The 22,570-nt window shown below is 38.7% G+C and overlaps 1 protein-coding gene across 2 annotated transcripts in view; it reads right to left on the bottom strand.

The window, feature by feature from the left end:
* SHOC2 (soc-2 suppressor of clear homolog (C. elegans)) overlaps positions 1-22,570 on the bottom strand; it is a 40,338-nt gene that overhangs the window by 10,374 nt on the left and 7,394 nt on the right. The window contains exons 2-3 of one of the 2 annotated variants that reach the window (XM_009881556.1): positions 14,432-14,569; positions 587-717 (exon numbers count right to left, since the gene is read on the bottom strand). In XM_009881556.1, the coding sequence (XP_009879858.1) occupies positions 587-717; positions 14,432-14,569 (269 nt within the window). The remainder of the gene's footprint in view (positions 1-586; positions 718-14,431; positions 14,570-22,570) is intronic. The other variant, XM_009881557.1, reaches the window with a different exon arrangement.

The following is a 22,570-nucleotide window of genomic DNA, read 5'->3' as shown; positions in this document are numbered from 1 at the left end:
GATCCTCGCAGAGTCACTGGAAACTGAAAAACTATGTAAATTTTTATTATTCATAACGGATGGAAGGTGTGTCAATGAGTTGCCAGATGCTATCGCATTGATGCCAACAGCACACTTTTCCACACTAAAATGAGAAAATGTAGCTGTGACAAGCTTTACCCGCTCCCTTAAAGGTCATTCTTGCCTCAATTAGATGGGCAAAGAGATATCCCATTTTTCATTTTTCTACTTCCCTACCTCCATAAAACAGGAACACTGAGAAGTTCTTATCTAGCTTTAACAGTGCGAACCTGTTAATAAGGGAACTCCTTATTTCAGGTTTTCTAAAGAGACAGGAGAGCCAACACAACCACAGGTATTGCTCCCACTTTTGACTGAAGTTGTATGACATTCTTCTGTATTGTTAAACACACCTATATATGTACAGAATTGCAATATTTCACATTACACACACGTAGACTAAAACAAAGAGTATTTCTCAGAGTTGTAATGCAAGATGAAGTAATTTCACATGTTCCAATCCCTCTACAAAACACCAATGCCTTACAACAACATTCCTCCCAAATCCACTCCCTCTAATTCTCACCTCTGGTAAAGTAGAAATGTTGTTGTTCTCCAGGTTCAGTTCATCAAGTTCACTGCATTTCGCTAAAGACTTCGGAATTGCTGACAGCCTGTTGTACCTCAGGCCAAGACGACTTAGACTGGACAGATTTCCTACAGGTAGGAAACAGTTATTAATATATGGTTAGATTAACAAAAAGGCACAGAACAAGGCTTGACTTCTGATTCTTCTGTTGTCTCACAGTCCACACTTCAAAAGCGAAATAGAGCTATCATCCCAAAATAGGAGATTCACAGACTACAGTGCTTTCCAACGCTGAAGTTGACCATGCAGTAGAAGTACATTGTGCATATTACACATTCTTCTTAAGTTATGCATGATACGGTAAGCCAGCAGGGCCTGTGTCCTATTGTAGATGTCCTTCTATCCCGATCTTTCTACCAACAAACAACTCTATCATTTTCCAAATGTCCCCAAAATAACTTTTTTTAATTAGATAGAATCATTCAAGGCCATGACTCATATTACCAGAACTTGGGCATACATCACACAGCTCTGGTCCTGGCAAACCCATTTTCTCTAGAGGGAAAAAACCCTTTACCATCCTCCAAAAGCAATGAAGTCTTTAAGTAGTGATAAAAAAAAATAAAATTCCAAGTTTTCTGAATGATACTGAAGGAAAAGTCTGGAGGAAGTCCATAAAAATACGGACACATAAAAATCTTACTGAATATTGCCAGACCAACAGTCCCAGTTGATATGTATTTCTGTCAGGAAAAAAATCTTGAGAAACTTGAAAATTTCCCATGTGAAGTTCCTTTTAGCTCCAACCTCTAACATCCAAAAAGTACTAAAGACCAAAATCAACTTCTTAAGGGTGTCTTCAAACTAGATGGTACCATGGCATTTAAGACCCTCCTGAAGTAAGACCTTGAACTTCATTGAAAAGTCAACTGGGAAGTAGTATGAAAAACAGTGCTTAGTCTTATGGCGTATCCGTACGATTAGAAAACATGGAAGCTTATGAACAGATTCACACAGTCTATCAGTCCCTTGCAAAACATTCACTATTTTACATTCATTTTTACAACCACTTGTGGCATATTTGTTCTGCAAATTGAAGCACCAGAAAGACACATTAGAAAAGGAACATGATATTTAACGAACAGCAGCAAGAATAACCAGAAATAATTTAAAAATATGAAGGGAGCTTAATATGTACGGTCTCACTACTCATTAAATGAAGGATATTTTAATGTCTAGATATATGTACTTATACAAAGGCTATTGGAACACAGCAAAGGAAGAAGCAAATGTAGTGTACGAAATATACTTGGAAAAAAAGGATGAAACAAAATGAAAAGAAATGGAAAATTAAAATTAATAGAAATGCTGCAATGAGATCTGCTAGATGGAGAAAAAGTCTCAACAAAGCAAGTGGCAAAGTACTTCTTTCTTGAACTTCTCCAGACTCGTAAAAATAGAGTAAGAATGACCAAGTAGCTGGGAGTATAGCTAATAAAAACTGGAAATGGGGAATGTTGTGTGATTCACTGCAGTTACTAAAATGGAGATTGACAAAAGCAGTGACAGTAAAAACAAACAAAACACACACATCAAAAAAAAAAAAAGAACCACAAACACAACCAACCCAAAACCCTCTATATAACAAAACGTATCCAGCTCTTATAAATCAAGATACTGATCTGATAAATATCAGATATTTAGCTAACAAGCTTAGTAACAAATTTCACTTGGTATTGTCAATAACAAAACAAAATTTAAAACAACAGGTAGGCACCCTGAGCTGCTTAACTAGTAGTATCTCTCCATCAGGATTTTTATTTGTATTTTTAAGTGCTTTCTTTCTAAGCAAGTATACAATTAGCTCTTGCAGAAGTAGCAAAGCCAGTCTTTCTTCAATCAAAAAAGGCATTTAAAATCCAGGGCTATCAACACTGCTTGCTCTCTCGTCTTTTGAGGTTAAATCCTACAGTGCATATACACACTAAAGTGAATAACTAAGACCTATTTTGATCCTACAATCCATTAGCATAAAAATGCACATTTGTAGATAACGTAGCTATTTCATGCTGTACTTGGTGAGATCTGGCATTGCTGGCTGTATAGGAAACTGGCCTCACTTCACACAATACACATCCTATTGCAAGGTACCACGATCGTTAAGGATTCACCGTTCTAGGAATGAATAAATCACATCCTGACTGCATTTCTCTGAATTGGTATATAACACTTTACTTACAAAACGAATAATAAGCTTTACACAAAATAAAATATCAATCTACTGTTCTTTTTCGTTACTTAAACCTTGAGCTAGATGCTGATCTTGATTTTACAGGCGCTCTCAAAGAGGATGAAGGGGGAACGGCTCTAGCAGACAGCATGATGCCAACTGTTGCTTAGCAATATGATGTCGCTATGCCAATGCCCAGATTGCAAGCACAGGTTGTATGTATATGGTTCTCTTCCTACCAGCAACGTGGCATTTCAGAAAAATGAAACAAGGCAGCCATTAGAGAGAGTCAAACTGTACCATAATTTTCCAGGAGAGAATGACACACGTTGGCTATCCTCATGGCATTATCAGAGAGGAGGCACAAATAGCAGCTCTTAGTATTTTTTTCTTATCATAATTAGCATTTCTCAATAGAAGTTTATCACTTTTTGTCCACTAGTTATCTTTCTCCTCCATGGGAAAAACATGCCACAGGCACAACAGAAGACGTGTCCTGTGTGTATCACGCTCTTTGTGAGTGTTTTACACACCACAGCACGAAATACAGTTATTCCTGAGAACTGCAACAAAAGCAGCAAGATTTCAGCTGGAGTTTCACCAGTTGCACCTCTCCCACTGCTCCTGGAAAGGCTGTCCTGCACCCAGCTGATGCAGGCAGTATGGGCCACCTTCTCATTTCAAGCCAGAATTTATTTACAGCCAATTTATTGCCATTCAGCCTTGTGTCAACAAGGCTTGGGTATCTTTTCATCCTTAGAGTTCATATTCACACCTCATTGTGAATGTATCATGGTGAGAAACCCTTATCACCTTTCAACTTCACATGTGGACACGCCAGATATTAGTCTCCTCTTCACAAAACAGTACGATCCCTAGAGGCTCAGCGCGTTAAAACTCTCTCCCCGCCTTTTTATTTTTTTTCTTTAAAGGAATGCCTAGAGTTTTAAACATGAGGAGGGTCAGATTTAATGTCCAGTACAATTATGTTAATATTTGTCTCCCCAGACCATGGGCCAGACACCAGGCAGCTGGCTAACACACTCAGGCCTCACCTCCTCTCCAACCACCAAGTGACAAACTCCATTTTAAACCAGAAATTGTTAAAAGTTCCTTAACAGAAGATGTTGCGCGTTGCACAAACAAAAATGATCCCACTTACAGCTCCCCGAGCTCATGATTACCCAGCTGATACTCATATTCTGAGCCACTTTACAGTGCCTGCACTTATCTCCATCTTTTCCAGTTCACCTACTGTTTTCTGAGATGGTACCATATTAGGTACTAAGCTGACGTAGACAAGATGCGACAAGGTCAGAGGGTTGTGATTAGTGGCTCCGTCAAGTCAGAGGCCTGTAGCTAGTGGTGTTCCCCAGGGGTCAGTACTGGGTCCAGTCTTGTACAACGTATTCATCAATGACCAGGATGAGGGGACAGAGCGTACCTTCAGCAAGTTTGCTGATGACACAAAACTGGGAGGACTGGCTGACACACCACAGCAAGACCTGGGCAGGGTAGAAAGTTGGGCAGAGAGGAACTTAATGAAGTTCAACAAAGACAAGTGTAGGGCCCTGCACCTAGGGGAGGAATAACCCCACGCACCAGTACAGGTGAGGGGTTGACCTGCTGGACAGCAGCTCTGCGGAGTAGGACCTGGGAGTCCTGTTCAACACCAAGTTGACCATGAGCCAGCAATGTGCCCTTGTGGCCAAGAAGGCCAAGGGTCTCCTGGGGTGCATTAAAAAGAGCACAGCCAGAAGGTCAAGGGAGGTTATCCTCCCCCTCTCCTTTGCCCTGATGAGGCCATAGCTGGAGTACAGTCTCCAGTTCTGGGCTCCCCAGTTTAAGACAGACAAGAAACTACTGGAGAGAGTCCAGTGTATGGCTACAAACATGATCAGGGGACTGGAGCATCTCTCTTATGAGGAAAGGCTGAGAGAACATGGGTCTGTTTAGCCTGGAGAAGAGAAGACTGAGAGGTGATTTTATCAACGCTTATAAATATCTAAAGGGCGGGTGTCAAGAGGATGGGGCCAGGCTCTTTTCAGTGGTGCCCAGAGACAGGACATGGGGCAATGGGCACAAACTGGAACACAGGAAGTTCCATCTGAACAGGAGGAAAACCCTTCTTTACCTTGAGGGTGACAGAGCACTGGCACAGGCTGCCCAGAGAGGCTGTGGAGTCTCCTTCTCTGGAGATACTCAAAACCCCCCTGGAAGCGATCCTGTCCAACCTGCTCTAGGTGAACCTGCTTTAGCAGAGGGGTTGGACTAGATGATCTCTAGAGGTCCCCTCTAACCCCTACCATTCTATGATTCTGTGATGTGATTAAGTCTAAGAAATAAGGCGAGGAAGGTAACAACTGATCATGATCAACTCAGTCAGTCACCAGGATCATTTGCGGTTGTACTGTTGTCACTGAAACCATACCTCAGAGGTTCCTCTAAAGCAGCCCCTTGCAGGTAGAGTGACTCAGAAAATGCAGCACTAGATGTTCACAAATGTGAACGGTTTGCTAACCACAACTGAAAAGCAACTACTAGCAGAAAAAGCAACAGATAAAAACCTTTCTGATTTGTTTTCTTACAAGGCCCATTACAAAAAACCTTGTAAACTCAACTGCCCCATCCATCGGTACTTCTAAAAATACAATACTAAACCCTGACTAAGCCCTAAACCTATGCCAGACTTAAGAAAGTCACTGCAAAATTGTTTTAGTTCAACTTTTGGTGTGAACAGCCACTCTTGGGAATCTGGTTTCACACAGTCACCTTGTTTCAGGTCCATTTTCTCACCAGCAAAGCATACGAATGCCCATCAGTGGGCTCCCCTTTCCCCAGCTCTCAGGTTTGAAGCCATGTAAGTGCAGAATTCATAATCACTTCACTGGAGTGATTGCATGCCTCTCTCAGGGTTGGCTGTTTAATTTACAGAGAAATGAATTAAAAATTACTTGAGAGCATGCAAATCCAGAAACATGAAATTAAACTTGGTTACTATAAAAGGGACTCTAAACAGAGGGTTTAAATTAAATTCTTTATTAAAGGTATCTCAAAAATACTAGTAAAAGAAAAAACGGGTGTTTGTGAACCCCAGAATCAAGGGAAGACTGGAAATAGAGCAGAAAACCATGCTTACAAAAACACACTTTTTGCAAAGACTACCTGAAACGCTTCTCCAAGTAGAAGCAATACATCACTTTCTTGATTATTTCAAAATTAAGAGAAACAAGATCTGGTATCTTGAATAATATAAAGAAATCCAAATTCCTAATTCAAAGTCCTACCAGTGCTTTCTAAAGGGAGTGGCAAATGCTCTCCTCTTCTGAGATTTACCACACCTCTTCCTTTCCCTCCCTTAGTTAAAATAATCCTTCAAATTCCCTATCCTTAGATGAAGGGTCAATTACTTAGTGCAAAATATTACTGCATCACTACTAAAAAATTGACTAATTAGTCTGTTCTATGTAACTTAGTTCATCAAGCTAGTTTGCTACCGGGATCAGTTGCTTTCTCCTAAATAAACCAGAAGCATCAGATCAATTTAAAAATCTGTTCACTAGAGAAAACTCTTCTGCAGATAACGTTAAAAACACAAATTGCACGTACGAGAGGTGTGCACGTCAAAACCCCCTAAGATTATAATCAAAAGCATACGTGAACCTCAGCATGCAACAGATCATTGCAAGAACTTCCTACAAACAACATGGCACTAGTAAGTATTTCTGACGGTCTAACTTGTATAAATATGCTTAGATTTTGATTTGACTAAACTTTGCACACAATGAGTAGGCACCTATTAAAGAACATGTTTTACATGACCACACATTATTTCATAGAGTGCAGTGCACTGAATTCACTAAGGGATCTTCTTCTAAGGAAGATAAATTGCTGGTCTGCAAACAAAACATACCAGATGTCTTTTTCTAACAAATAGAAAGTGAGAGGTACATCCAAAATTAATTTTAAAAGTTTTAAAAAAACTACCTTGATGTCACTTTTAAAAAAACATACAAGAATTAAGCTTAATGCAACACATCACATTAATCTTGTAGTGAGAATAACAAAGATGACAATATGGAAGAAAAAGTCAAGAGGTTCAACGAGTATGTTACAAAGCAGGTGGGACCTAAGGGCCTTAAAAGAGTTGAAAACTGTATAAGAGAGACTAGACAAGCTAGAGATGGCCAGCTACGGATAGAGATTAAACATTGTGTTCAAATATTTCAGCAGTGCTCCTAGCCTAAAATACCCACAAGTCAGAAAATGCCTATTCCAAACTCTGTACTTACTATATATTAGTTTTCCCAGATGTTGGCCATACTCCATGACAATTGTTGAATAGTTTCACAGATTTTTAGGTGAGAGGAGCTGTTGACCTGTTTAATCTAATCTCTTGTCAGAAAGCAAACCATTTCCCCACTAGCTGTAGACTAAAATAAAAGGCTTCAGATAAACCATTTTAACGTTCAATTGCATTCCACGAGCAAAGACGACGTCTGCCAATGTCCAGCACTGTGGCAGCGCAAAGTGACTGGTCCAGCAAGACATCCTGAAGATGATCTCAGTGAGCACGTTGCAAAGGAAAGCAGAACAAAACCCCATAGTCATTACTCATCTGAGCTGGAGGCAATTTCTTCCTAAACCAAAGCCTATAGATTTGTATGAATGTAAACTCGTGTCACGAATCAATCATCTGACAGAGATCAAATCCTTTCTATAACCTGCAGGGATGGAACATCCCTAATGTTTAATATGCTCTGGCCAAAGGCTGATGGTTTAGGAAAATTGGGAATGGGGACAGAAAGATGATGGGGGTGGAAGGGCAATGACTCAGGAAAACTGTAGAAGAGAAGAGAATCCCTCCTGATCATTGCTACCAACTACCAAAGCCAAAGCATGAAATGTAATCGTACTCTTCCAAATACAAAGATACAGTTGAACACAACCCAAAGCTTGACTTAGGAACTCTGGATTTTACTGGTTTAACAGTAAGCGATTTTTAGTGTATTTTAATTTTCCTTTCCAGCCACCAATACCTCCTGATCTATCAGGTCACTGTAGGAGGCAGATTCAGACTCACAAATTACAAGGTCAGCAGGGTCCATCATTTTTTGTCCTGCTCAAACCAAAGAGTATTAACCTCCGTATACAAAGTCTAGGAATTTTCCTAAAAGATGTTATCTATTATATATTAACTATTTAACATAAAATTAAAATTAATCTCTACCACCCTCACTGCTTTAAATGCCATTTGAGGAGAGTAAAGAGATTCCTCTCTCTTTTCAGTCTAACAGTATCAACCAAAGACAGGTTTTCCCTCATTATTTCAAAATTAAGGCTAAAGCGTGACCATGTCAGCAGTTATTTGTTTTTCAACTCTGATTCAAGACCATATTCATTGCCGACAGCAAATGTGTGAAAGATGCGTGCAAGATGCTGACAAAACGCGAGTGACAGAGGCTCAAGTATCTGACATGCACCACACACAACCCCTCCATAAGTCTAGGGAGCACAAACTCTAACTGACATGTTTCTGAAACTGTCTAAGCTGTGAAAATTCAACTTCCTTTAACATGCGTTCATCAAAATGCACGTAACTAATAGATCTGCTTGTCTCAATTCTGATGTTTTCCTTTGAATCACCCTTCCCTCGTGCCTGCTTCTTACATAAAGAAAATAAGATTATGGGCTTTTTCTTTCTGCAGTATATAAATCATTCCAGAAATGCTGAGCTGGCGTTGTAATATATGCGTACATATTGGTCTCCACACCTAATTAGTGTGTGATGTATGTATGTACATTCACTAAAAGAAACTGTCCCCGTCCTAGTCTTACCAGGAAGAATATCCAACCAAAATGAAGAATAAAAAATATATTCTTAAATACACATCTGATTTGATGTGTATTTAAGAAAATATTTTTTATTTTGTATTAATAAGCCAATAGAAGCTACTCTTTTACAGAAAAACAGCACGTATGTATTTAACTATATCCAGCTTGCATTGAAGATTTATTTAGTAAAACAAAAAAGGGAAGTTACAATTAGCTGAAAATGATACAAAAATACAAAAACACTTCACATTGCAACGGAGTCAAAAGCAACAACTGGGACTTATTTTGGGCAATCAATGCAAGTGTTGCATTTTACTCAAGTCATGCTTCATACAGTATCACAAAGCAAATGAAATTTCATTTAATTTTTCATTGGTAGTCTTATTTTCCTTTTCAATTGACTATCTAAAACCTTTCTGTGAAATTAAAGATTTATATAAATGTAAATCACATTGTAAGAACAGTTTATACCTAACTGGCAATGCAGAAAAAAACATTAACCTTTCCTTCGTGACAGATGTGTTTAATTTTTTCAGTCTACCCCACTATTTAGAGTAAGCATATACAATGTATAACACATGAATATACATTTATAATTTTGGCTAATTAAGCAATGTGACAATTATTGCACTCAGACCAGAGATCCACCTAGTATCTTAACTTTGGGAAAAAAAAAAAAAAAAAAGCCCAACAGCAGATATCAAGAAAAGAACCTAAGAAAAGGAACACAAGAAAAGCACACTCTGAAACTTCCCCAAGAGCCGGGGGAAGATTCAACAGTGTGTGGCTCGGCGACTTCCCGAATTTAGCAGCAACTGATACATTCTTCTTCTGCATAATTGTCACGTTGCCTCATGAGCTTTTAGCATCTACCAGCAACCTGCGTGAACACCGAGACCCAAGTGTTCCCTACCTGTCACATGCAGTATGGTCCGCTTTTAACTCATTTGAGGTCAACACCTCACAGCTTTGTTTCATTCCTCTCGTTCTGCCGTTGGAGAAGGCAGAGAGCAGTCACTTGCCACTTACCCTCTCCTGCCACTCACTATTTTCTGGCCAATTTCACTGCTTTACGTTTACTAAGTCTAGAATTGAAGCCAACAAGAAGCAGAAGCTTTATTCCCTTTATGAGACGACCACGAGAACTAACAAAGGCTTATAATAACCAGAAAATAAGAATAAAAGAGTGGGAGCCACTGCTTTCCACAAGATAAAGAAAAGGCTGAGCTTATTGTGACTGCACAAATTAGCAAAAGCTAATTAAAAGTTTTTCATTAACCGCGCAGTCCAAGAATGAAAACTTAGACAAAACACTGAACACATCTCCCAATGTGAGCCTATGGAAACGGGCTTGATCCTGCTAAGTAGTGAATGTTCACAGACCGAAGCACTAGGTCACATGCTTAAATTTTAAGAATATGAATATTGCCATCAAAGCTGGAGCAAGAACCTATGCACTTTGCTCCATCAGAGTGGAGAGTAATTAGTAACATCAAACCCATCAGTCACGTATGAACATCACCCCTGAGCACCAAGGGAGCTGCAGGTCCTCTGCTGAGTCTCATCAGGACCAGCGCATTAGTCAGATGTTTCAGAACAAGACTTCTCTAGTTTTTGCTAAGCCTAGTAAACTTAAAATGCCATTTAAGTAATTCCACTTTTTTACAGAAATATCTTTACTAGGACTTCTAGGGACCACAGTTTGTATAACCTGAGCTGTACCAATTACATACGCCTGGTTCTGGTCACGAGGCTTCACTTTTTATCAACTATATGTTTTTAAAAGTACAACAGTGCTCTCAGAGGTACCCTAGGGCTAAATGGGTTAGAACCCTAGTTTGTAGCACAATTTCAACCAGCAAAAGTGGCAAAACTATTCCACGTAATGTTTGCTTTCATGTGAGTTGTGTTTCCAGCTTCTGAGCTAATGTGCTGCAGCGAAGGGCAGGAATATAGCGCAGGGCTCTGAATCTGCCTCTCATTTTCCTAACCATTTCTTAGGAACAGTGCCATGTCAGACACTGGAAAGTGTGTCCAGTGACGGAATTTTTTGTGCTTTTAAAGCATCATTTTGGAACATTTACAACTGACTATTCTTTTTCTTATTAAAATGTCTGTTGCCTTAAATGTCCATGAGTATGGCATACTTGACTGTAATCAAACTGCACATGTAAACACACAAAACTAGAAAATTACAAAACACACGAAGAATCTGAGTTTTTTCAAAAGCTGTAATTCTGTTTCTGTTGAATTTCTCTCTCAAATACGTGTTTCTGTGGTTTTAAATAAGAAATTGTGAACACATTTGTCCAGAATGATAAAATTAAAAGTTCAAAGAGGGAACACTCACAATGTGGTATTTGCAGCACAAAACTTTCTAAACTAGCTTGTAGTCCAAAGAAACTCTTTACTCCACCCAAAATTTGCTTTCTCTCTGTCTCAAAAGTCCAATTACTATTTTTAACATAAATGGTATGTTCTTCATCTTCTTTTATATATCTTTTGGATATTAGTGAGCCAGCTAAGTATACAGAGATAAGACACTGTGTAAATAAGAGTAGATCATAATTCCACACACCACCACCCCCCAAAAAAAAAAAAAAACAAACACAAACACGGTGGGGGAGGAGGGAATCTGCAATTAAAACACTAAGCAGCTAAGATCCCTCTATGATTTTGATTCTAGACTCAAGACTCTTGGAATGTGCTAAGCTGTTCCACAAAGCTCATTTTTCTTACAGGAAGTGATCTAATATACAAAGTACTTTACAATTTTCAATCAACAGAAATACAGATATGAATGTATTAAGCCAATATCAATGAAGCAAGACATTAGGTCACTTCCTGACAACTAATATCTAAAATCGACATTTGTTACTGCACGAAAGCGTGCCTCTAAAGCATTAGTTGAAACAAGAACTTTGTATTTTTACAGAGTGGGTATATTGGCTCTGCTACCTCTGTAATCGCTGCTGATGCATAATCCCTTCCCTGCCACTCCCCTGCGTGTCACCCTCCAACATCCCTTCCTCACAGCTCCGCCGCATTTCAGTACAGTACTGTTAGTTAGAAAACAAGCCTTTTTCCTTTTTTTTTTTTTATTGGCAGGTCCAGAAATCTGTGGTAAAACCAAAACTTGGTTAGATAGTCCAGCCTGTCTATTTAAGAAGCATTTTGCAAGGATTTGGACTGGGGGAAGGAAGAAAGGGGTCCTTTTTGAGGTGAGGAAGAAATAGAAAAGGAAGGGGGCTGTTTGTTTTTCGAAGCAGCTTGAAAAAAACATCCCTCTGGAGAAAAAAAAAATAACAGGCCTCCATTAAAAAGGGTGTCGGTGGGGGAGGAGGGGACAGACCTGGCAGTAATGGAAAGTCTGTTCCATAACAGGAGGCTCATAGTACATTAAATATTTATAATGAGCAAATGTGCTTGGTCTTTTTTGTAACCGGTCTGCGACCCCCCACCTCAGTTTGACTGAACTGGGGAAGCGTTAACAGCACTTATGTATTAAGCATAGTGAAACCTGGCAGCGTGCAAGCGTCGCACAAAAAGCCGGTTGTGCCAAGCACCGGGTAGATGTCCACGGGTGAGGGAAGAGACAGAAAGAGGAGGGAGAGCTGGGGGGGCGGGAGGGCCGTGCCGCAGCCCTGCCAGGCCGCCACGCGCCGTGGACTCGCTGGGTTTTTCTCAGTACTCAAAGTCTCTCGCTGAACAACCCTAACCACAAAGCAAGCTGTAATCTCAAAATCAAGCCGCAACTTGCTTTAATGTTGAACCAAAACTGCGATGACTAAGAAATAAAGCCAATGTTGCTGAACTGGCTACGGCTGCCTTTTCTGTAACATGCATAAATGTAGGTTGATCATTATCATTTAAGCTGGAGTTTAGAAATTTTCCCTTCAGTATTCAGTTCTGGCTGTTTGTGAACTATATGTGGCACAAATTTCTGATTTTAAGTTTTTGCTTTTAACAGAAATGCTCAGCTTCTACAGGTTGGTCAATACAAACATGAGATATTTTCCAGTGAAGCAAAAACTGAACCAGTGTAAGGGTAAAGACATGACATCGCACTGCTGCCTCTTACCATTATACATCTGTCTTTGGTGGTTTGTTGAGCTTTAGAGCATTGATATTCAGCTCAGATAAGCATGTAAAGAGACAGCTATATACATTTAAAAATAAGTAACTTAAAAAAAAAACTATAAAGACACTGCAACAGAAAAACAAACCAAAGCAAATAGGCAGAAATCCAGTCCAACCAGATATGAACCTGACTCAGTACAAGCCACCTAAGCTCACAATAACTTTCTGAAGAAATAGATGAGTCCAAAGTCATCATAGTCAGCAATTTCCTATCTATCAGAAATGACTTAATTGCCCAAGTAACGTTGTGCCTCAGCTACCCAAAGACCTTTCCCTGTAAGCACAGTATTGTAGCACATTATAAGTGAGATTTTCGTGGTCCTCTGAGAAGTTCAGTGACTGCCAGTCAATAAACAACTCAGTAAATCGTACTACTTTTCTGCACAAAAATCAACAATAGTGGCCTATAAGCCCTGACAATGGAAATCTCACACTTGCTTAGAGAATTTCTCCCATAATTAGCAGTTCATCCAGAGAACTCACTTCCAAAATACATGTACACTACACATAAAATTTATTTAAAACAACGTTCAATAAGATTTACAAAATAGCTACAAAAACAAAGGCTGTGCTTATGAATTGTGTAAGTTAGATGCAAATTCCAGCTGGAACGGGATCTCAAGAGTTTAAAAATATCATCAATCCAGGAAGGAAGTTTAGCTCCAGTGGATACTTCATCAATGTAAACTCTGTTCAGGTCGAACTTTCTAAACAAAAAGCCACAGTAGCTCTACACTCAACAATTTACTGCTAGAAGAAAAGCTGGGGTGTTGTTAAGTGGTTCCTCACTCTTCTGCACATTCACTTTACTATGCGTTAAAGTACATTAACGAAATGTTCAATATAAATATTGTTTAAGTGATAATGTTCATTCTTCTCAGTATGTTCTGGTGACAAGTAAGAGCTTGAAATCATGATGGCCTTGTTTTTTGTCTTTTTTAAATCACAGCATGCATCTTTCTCTGCCATCTGTTTAAAACTGATTTAATTAACTAGGAAAAGTCATGTTTTGTTGTTTCAACCAATATGAGATTCTGAAACCAACCAGGACAGTGTTTATTTCATTCTTATTTCCAATCTAAGTGGCAAATCTTCTGTATTTTATCACATTAGAACATGGACTTTGTGGACTTAAAAGTTTATTTTAGTCGTTCTGTGGAAAAGCATAAAATGTAAAGAATTCATTTAAAATAGTTATCTTTTTTGTTCTATTTTTCTTTAACCAAAGACATAAGTTACAACTATCTGCCAAAGTATTAACAATTCAACTAAGAGTCTTTTAGCCTTTTATTCCTTTATATGCTCAGTTTCATTACAGAATGGACAGCCAAGCTATAGATACTTATTTATAACCACAGAACACCTTAAATCATAGGGCTTTTTTCCCTTATAACTCTCATTTTTAGACAATGCTGCACTCTGCACCACAGCTAGATTTAATAACGTAAATCAGAAAGCTAGAAACTACATTTAAGGTAACACACACACCTTGCTTTTGATCTCAAGTGCGAAGCTGCCTTGAGCTGAACACCAGTCATTCTACAGTCACCAACCAAATACTCCTTCTTAAATTTGTTCCTCTTACTGAACATTTTGAAATAGTGATTTATTTTCTCTTCTCCAGCCTCTTTACATACCTATGGTTTCTGGCAGGTCCAAGAGCTCATTGTGCTGCAAGTCCAGGTTGGTGATCTGCGTGCAGCTTCCAATCTCTTCTGGAAGATGTTCAAGCTGATTGTGCGCTACATCCAGCGTTATGAGGTTACACAACTCACCTAAAAAGCACACAAGAAAACCAATACATCATATTCTTTAATGTACAGCTCTAGACACTGACTTCCACACAGAAATTAATAGAATCAGATAGGTTTGGTGACAATCTGAAAAAAGCTATTGCTACCATAAAGTTATACATATAAACTAAGGCATTACAGCATCATTCATCAGTCAGATCTAAAACCTGATCAATGATTTTTAAAAACTCAGCTAAAGCTTTTATAGATTCTCTGAAGATATCTTACTTATTTATTGATTTTCTTCTGACAGTTCAAGCTGTGGAATGAGAGTACAAAACCTATACCTCATACTTGTTTCAGGCTGACCAGAAGTTTAAAACATCATGGAGTAAGTGGATTGTATTGCATTTTGAGAAATTGAGATGTGTTTTTATACCATGAATTGCTTTCAAGCACAAAATCAACAATTAAGAGACAGCAAAATTATTTGGCTGACAACCTACATAATCCACCCAAAGTCCTGAGCACTATTTTGAATCATTTTTAGTCATCACAAAAAAGGCAGCATATTATAAGTAAACTGGAAACCTATTTACACATATTATTCTATTTTATATATGCAAGCAGAGCTATAGCAAATAAATGTTTGAAAGAAAAGGTTTATCTGTTAAGCCTTAAAAAAAGATCAGACTTGCTTAGAGTTTAGAGCTACTTTACATTGAACTACTTCATTCCTGACATTTACACATTAATTTAAAAGTACAGGTAGGCACAACTCTCTCCATATAGTAGTTTCACCTGTTTTAATGACAAACGTACTATGTCCTGAGCAATAGCTTGTTGGGTTTTAAAAAAAAAAAAAAAAGTGTGTGCATGAGTACAGGTGTATGTGTTCACATTTTTTGCATCTGATGGAGGTGAAATTAATGCAAATTATCTGAACAGCTTCAACTCTATCCAGTAAAGATGAGGTCACTGTATTTGTGTATAAGAGCATGACTCAGTGAGTAGCAAATTTGGAAGACTAGCAAATTCCTTTTGAGGAGTGAATGTCTATTTTTAAGCTTCAGTGTTTTATCTTTGACACAATCCTTAAAGGATTTTCCCACAGGCCTGCAGGACAAGCTTGAGCAAGTTCAGACGTGTAGAACTGTCTACCCATTAGATCAGCAGATAATCACAAATAGTGATTTAATAAATTGTAAAACATTTATGAATTCAGACTCTGTATTGAGTTGCAGGTGTTATGTAGCCACATACTTACTACATATCCTGAAATAGTTGTGAAAGGCCAGCAAAACAAAAAAACCAACCCCAACGGCTTCATTGTTCCATTTTTCTTAGATTGTTAACATATAACTTAGCTGATTTCCTGCATTTATTAACCCAAATTGGGATGTTTTTCTAGAAACTAGGTGGCTGGAAATGTAAAGGGGTGTGTGTGTCCCCTCTCTTAAGTCAGCATTCAAATGTATTCCAGGCAACCAGAATCAATAGTCAAACACACTGTATCCAAAACATGTTCCAATGCCATTAATATGCAGAACAAAACAAACAAGAAAAAATTGAGCAAGAGTTAATGTTCTGTGGTAGGAGTGTCTTTTTGCTATTCATGAAAACAAGTGGGCAAAGTGTAGAAGGCAATAGAAGGAGGAAGAAAAGCTTGAGGAAGACGTCAAAAACCCTCCCTCTAAACAAACAAAAAGAGAACCCCACAAATCTTTAATAAGACAACTCAAGAACCTTCACACACTTTGGGGCAAAGTTTTCACTTCACAACTGCTGCTTTCATTTATTTTCACTTCAGACCTAAACCAATGATGTCAAATTTGAAATGTGGCATAAATTTCATTTCATCACACTGATTTCTCATTTACTTGACTCTTCCCACTCTACATCTGCTGAAGTCGAAGAAAGACTTGGGTTTTTCCAGCAACATTTGCTGCACTTCATTTTTGCACCTGCTGAAAACTTTGACAACAGCGAGCTACGTGTTTGAAACAAACATCTCACTAGCTAATTCTGGAGCAGGGAAAAAAAAGAGATACCCATGTTTATTTAGCCAATTAAGGGCAAGTAACAGTTTGGTTTAATTTGGATAGCCATGCTTAATATTGTTTTATTAAAGATGCAGGCGTTATTTTTAAAAGCGACACTGGTAAACATTTAATAAAAATTTTGAATGTTAAAACAGATTGAGGCCCGCCCAAAAAATTTAAGACTTCGAGCAGAAATCAAGCAAAAGTGACTGAAGGAAAGCAATTTCAAGAGATATTACAATATAAGAGATATTATATTATAATACAAGAAATATCATAATATTCAGCTTTCAGTTCACATTGCTCAGTAAGGAATCTGCTCTTGGATGTAGCAATACTTATGGTTCTTTTTCCCCCGCTAAGGACAGAAGGAGAGGGGAGGTGAACTGCTGTTGGCACTGAAATTCTTTCAATACTTTAACTTGCATTGTTAAGCCACAACACAGAGAGCATGCAAGTCAACAAAAAGCACTCAAGGTACATTTCTCCTGTTGTTCTCCACGACACATAGAAAAAAAAATCCTAGCATCCAATATACTTAACAAGGTGAAAAATGTTTAGGTGATGCAGTAGAGGCTCATCTTCACATGCAAAGGCACCCAGGAGAGCCATCAGCCCCATGGCCAATGTGAGACCCATCCCAGTGAGCAAAGGGAAAGTCTCTCCAGAGCACCTCGCAGACTGTTACTGCACACGGGGCTTGAACACCTACTATGAGGTGCAAGGAGAACAACTTGGGATGGTGAGAGTTGCTCAGAGGAAAGGGCAAAGGGAGGAATTAATATTTTTTAGGAAGGACAAGTGTGGGAAAATAAGAGAGATAAGTAAATAGAAGGGTCCAGTCCTTTACAAACCAATGCTGGTCACACCCTGTGCCGGATCAGCACTATCTGCCCCGTCTTCTCCTTAAACTCTGTTTTCCTGGATGAGGGGCTGTCTCTTCTGAGTGCATGGAGATCTGAGGACCAGCAACACTTGTAGTTAACATGACAAATGCTACCAAAAACATCTCGGTACTTGGAACCAGAACCACTCTGGGCATGTAGAACGCGCTGCTAAAGAACAGGGGCAGCTCTTTCACCAGCCAAGTGACAGCAGTGATTTACCCCATGAATGGATGCACTGTGCATTGCACTGCTGTACGACAGCAGCCCTTTCAAAAATTATGCCAGGATAAACACATGGCATAAACAATCAATACAACAAATAATGATCTGCAAGAACAAAGAGGCGCCAAACTTCAGGCCATCTGCACAATGCTGTTCCTAAGAGCAGATGTAAAGCCAACTTGTTTCAGTGATGGAAAGTGTCCTTATTGTCTGAACAGTGGCAACTGTATTGAAGGAAATGCTTCTCAAAAAAGGTGAAAATAAATTTCCGCAAGATACAACTGAAATCTGGTATTTTTGCTTGGCCAGGGTAAGAAGCATATATCAAAATAAAAAAGAAAGTTTCCCTAAAAGAAAGATTTGCTCGAGTGCAAAGAGAAAAACCAGCTAATGAGTGAGGAGCTCATGATTTCATTCATATTAAAAGAATCAACATTTGCTCTTTTCTGGTATAATACATAAACTTTGCTGAAACAGGTTCATATCTTAATCAATTTAACACAAATACGCCAGCTAGAAATGCACTGCAGCTTGGAATCAGCCTTACCCAGAAAGCAGTTTACTAAGGAAAAACCCACTCCAGTTCACAATGTGGAAAACTCCAGCATCACTTCACCAAAGGACTGTTTGAACACCTGAAAACACTGGAGCAAGGCAAGCACTACTTTAGGGAAATACTAATCACAGATAAAATGCACTAACTCTTTTTGCCCCAAGTAATGTCCAAAATAGACAAATCTTAATCTCACAGTAGTGAATAAATGATTCTCTATGGACTACTTGCAACTGCATTAAAGGCACAAGGATCCTCAGGACAATTAAAAAGTAAACCAAAAAGATGCTGGGGTTTGGGGTTAGCTGGTTGGGTTTTGGCGTGTGGGTTTTTTTTTTGGGGGGTGGAGGGGTGGTGCTTTTTTTTTTTTTAAAAAAAAAAAAAAAAACAAACTATATTGCACTATAATTGCAAAGGAAAAAAAAACCAAACAAATGAAGCGCAAAGTCTGCCAAGAAAGCAGACAGAAATTGCATGTACTAGCTGGTTTGACAATAAAAGACTTTAAAGTAGAAGTAATGCCCATATGAAAAACATAAAGCAATTTCTCTATAAATAACCTTCACAAAACGGTTAGTAACACCCTAGTATGTAGTTTTTAAAGACTTGTATTTTAAAAGGTTCTACAAGATAAAAATTTCAGGCGATTCACACATTTTTCAGATAAAATTGTTTGTGAAGACTCCCAACTACCTTCAAGTTAAAAACATTGTTAAAAATATAGCTAAGTATACATCTCAGCAATCCTTAAAAAGGTGGGGTGAGCAATCACCTCTCTGTTGTTCTCATACGCACGGAGACTAAATGTGATAGTATGACAAAGCTAAATATACCTGCTGAAAAACCCCAGCATTATGAAATGACTAATATTTTCTGCACAATGAGGCAGAATTATAGTCCTATTACATGGCCAACCTTGAAAGCCTGTTATGACAAGAGGACCAAGTTACATGCCCTGACTTACATAACTTTGAAAATTCTTCTTGGCTATTTAAAAAACAAAATATGGCTTCATTAAAAAAAATATAAAAGTACATACAAATTAACAGTCGTATAGGGAGAAAGTGTAGGTCAATAGCAAAGAGTCTTCAGTGACTCCTACCACTAATTCACTCAGTGGGCAACACTCTTGGACAGCTAACGCAATTTGTAATATAGCCTGTTTTCCACTGGATTAACTCCGTGCTTGCCCATGCTTAAGCAGATTGAAAATTATGAAATCCTTCACAACATGATAAATCCTGGGCCAGATGACACAGCAAGAGGATCAAGACTCTTATGGAAAGTACAAGGAAGAGGAGAATGCAAATATTAGTGGGACTTCAGGCTGGTGTGTCAGAACACTGGTGGTAAAATAATTTCTAAAGAATAATTAGCTGAAATCAGCAATACTGGGAACAAGTTACAAATAGTTCCCATAACTTTAGTAGTTATTCATGTCTCGCTAGGTTCTCTGCTGGCAAAAAAAGAATTAAAAAAAAAGCAAAAAAATTTTAGTCTGTCTATAAAACTCTTTGGGATAAGCGTCCTGATTTTAGGAAAAAATTCAAAACACTTCTACAGTTTCAGAACCTTCTCCCTCTCTACAAGATTTGAGAACATCACTGTAACAGACAGCCTGAACTTTTTGCTGTGCATTACCAACTGTCCAAAAGAACAGTTAAGCAGTCAGAGCTATTTTGAATTATTACTGCACAACTAACTTACACAGAAGAGTTACTGAGTAGAAAGAATGCAATTTTAATATGGTCATGAGTGACTTATGTACCAAAGTTAAAATATTCATGTAAGTAAGAAATAAGCACAGTTAAATACTTAGAATTTGCAGAATGTGCAACAGGATCTAGTTATGGGAACCACTCAAAAACACAGCAGCTAGGCTCAACTGAAAAGAAAGACTCAAAATCTGGTCTAAAACAAGCTTCAACAAGACACAACAGCAAAACAATTTTTATTTATTGTTTATAACTGAAAGTAACAAAATAAATTAAATTAAAAACATGTTCAAACAACATTTTAAACATGTGAAATGTAGAAGAAACTGTCTTAGCAAGGGCTCAAGGCAGGATTTAAGCTGAGCAGTAGAATAAACCAACAGGAATCTCATGAACTGCCAAGACAAAGGCGAAGTCTTGCATCGAGCACGGAATAACCCTGTAAAGCGGTACAGTCTCGCACCAGCTGGTGAGGAAACAGCTCTGCAGGGAAGGACCAGGGGATCCTGGTGAAGCTGAACCTGGGGTCACATCTTGGATCCTGTCCATTTTGAGTGTGGAACAAGTGTGCTCGCTCCCAAATAATAAAGGCTAACCACCTATCAGGCTGCAATAGCAAGGGCAGCCTGAGAGAACTGATTATTTCCCCTCTGCTCAGCACTTAAAAAAGTCTTCAAACAGTTAAAATAGTTGCAGGATTGGTATTTAAAAAAAGAAAAAAAAAGCTGGACTTCTAACAAGCTGTCAGTATTTACTGGAATTACACTTGGGGCATCATCCCAATAAAAGGGATCAAAAAGGCAGGACTACTTAATCATTATCCTAAAGCCGGTCTGCAGAAAATGTAATCAGGAGGAATTTGACTAGCTCACAAGACAAAACTGCATCCCCACAAGAGCTTTCACAGGAATCAGAACCCAGACACCAAAGCTGAAGCCAGCCAAAATCCAGTTCTTCACCCGTCCTGCAGCTCCAGAAAGCAACCAGAACTGCGTCAAATAAGCAGGCATTTTCTCTGACTTCTAGGGAGCAGCACGCAGGTATCAGTGCCTATATTTATGCCACTTCTGTTCACAACTTCGTGCTGTTATCATATTAGAATACAAAAATATTCTCAACTGCTGTGTTTGCAGACATCAGCATGCCAGCTAAGCGCAGGAACACAATTTGGTTTCTTTCGAACAGCTGAAACAGAAGAAGGGGTTCTTAGATACAAATAATGTAAAGAAATATTTCCCTGTATTGTCAGGTCTGCTAAAAAAAAGGGGAAGTGAAATTCAGAGCATCACTGAAAAGCTTTGCAACTAACAAGTCACTTAATAAGGGGGCACTAGATTCAGCATGGAGCGAGTAGGCATGAACTGATGCAGCTGCACACATCTGGTTTGCTGTCTATGCTACTGCAAACCAAACAGGTGCGAGTGTTATGAAAAAGAGTTTCAAAGTAGCAAAGAAACCACAAATGATCTAAATATTGGGTAGATGGGGGAAGGGAAGAACAGAAGAGAGTCTCAGAGACATTCCAAGTCTGGTGTAGGCAGATTCCCTGAATTACAATCTAAAAATATTTCCCTTGCAGAACAGCCCTGACCAGATTCTCCATAGAATAAGAGTTGCATTCACAGGCAGAAAACACAATATTTGGCGTCTTAAGAAACTTGCAGAAACTATGCAAATATAATTTCAACCATGTTGACAATATTATTTCCATTTGAGCTGTGTGTGCCGAGAAGACAGAGACATCCAAAACTGGTGTAAGATGCAACCTTGTCTTCACAAAGAAAACATTTATCAACTTGATTGTGCAAAACAATTCCTTCAACACAACATGGAGGAATGCAATAAAACTCTCGATACAAGAAATGCAAAAGGCTTGCTTAAGTAACAGCCTGCAAATTGAAGCATTTGCTTGGCCTCATCCCAAGACAGTTCCTCTGGTTTTCATCCTTCTCGTGCTGACTCTCTGACTCACCAAAGCATTCGCGTTCTTCCATTCTAATCTTCAACTTTTTGATCTCAGTGGAATGGACAATTTAGCAGATATGGCGATAAAGCTGGAGTCCACCTTGTGAAACTCATTTCCACAATTATCCCTCCAGATTGTGTTTTGGCAAAGCTTCCACATGGAAACCTTTCTGTTAAGGTTTTATTTCATGGATGCCATCAGAGATTCAACAGCCAAGTGAACAGGTAAATTTTGCTTTTGCACTCAGTATTTATATATATTGAGCATTGGCATAACAGTGATCTTTTGGTCAAGAACAACATTCAAAGCAAACTTGTGGACCTTCCTAAGGATGCAAAGTATTCATAGGAATTTAAAGGAAAAAAAATGGTCAAGTCCTTGGAAGAGGAGTCTACTGAGAATTAGTGAAGAGACAAACTGCACCAGACTCAGGAAATCCCTGATATGAAAATAGCTAGATCTGGGAAAGGAGTCAGGTTAAGCCTTATACATGCACTTACCCTGTTTTTATGCAGACTTTGCTTAGGGCTACAGTCAGCAGCAAGATAGTGGGAAAGATGCACTCTGAAAATTTATCACCACTGTTAGGTAGGATGCAATTTATAAGACAGACTAGGTTCACAGAGGGCAACATAGCATAGCTTTGCCGTAAAGAAAC

Source organism: Charadrius vociferus, unplaced genomic scaffold (genome assembly GCF_000708025.1).
Source record: "Charadrius vociferus isolate BGI_N301 unplaced genomic scaffold, ASM70802v2 scaffold282, whole genome shotgun sequence".
In the NCBI taxonomy this organism is placed as follows: Eukaryota; Metazoa; Chordata; class Aves; order Charadriiformes; family Charadriidae; genus Charadrius; species Charadrius vociferus.
This window is presented reverse-complemented; position numbering and strand designations above follow the sequence as displayed.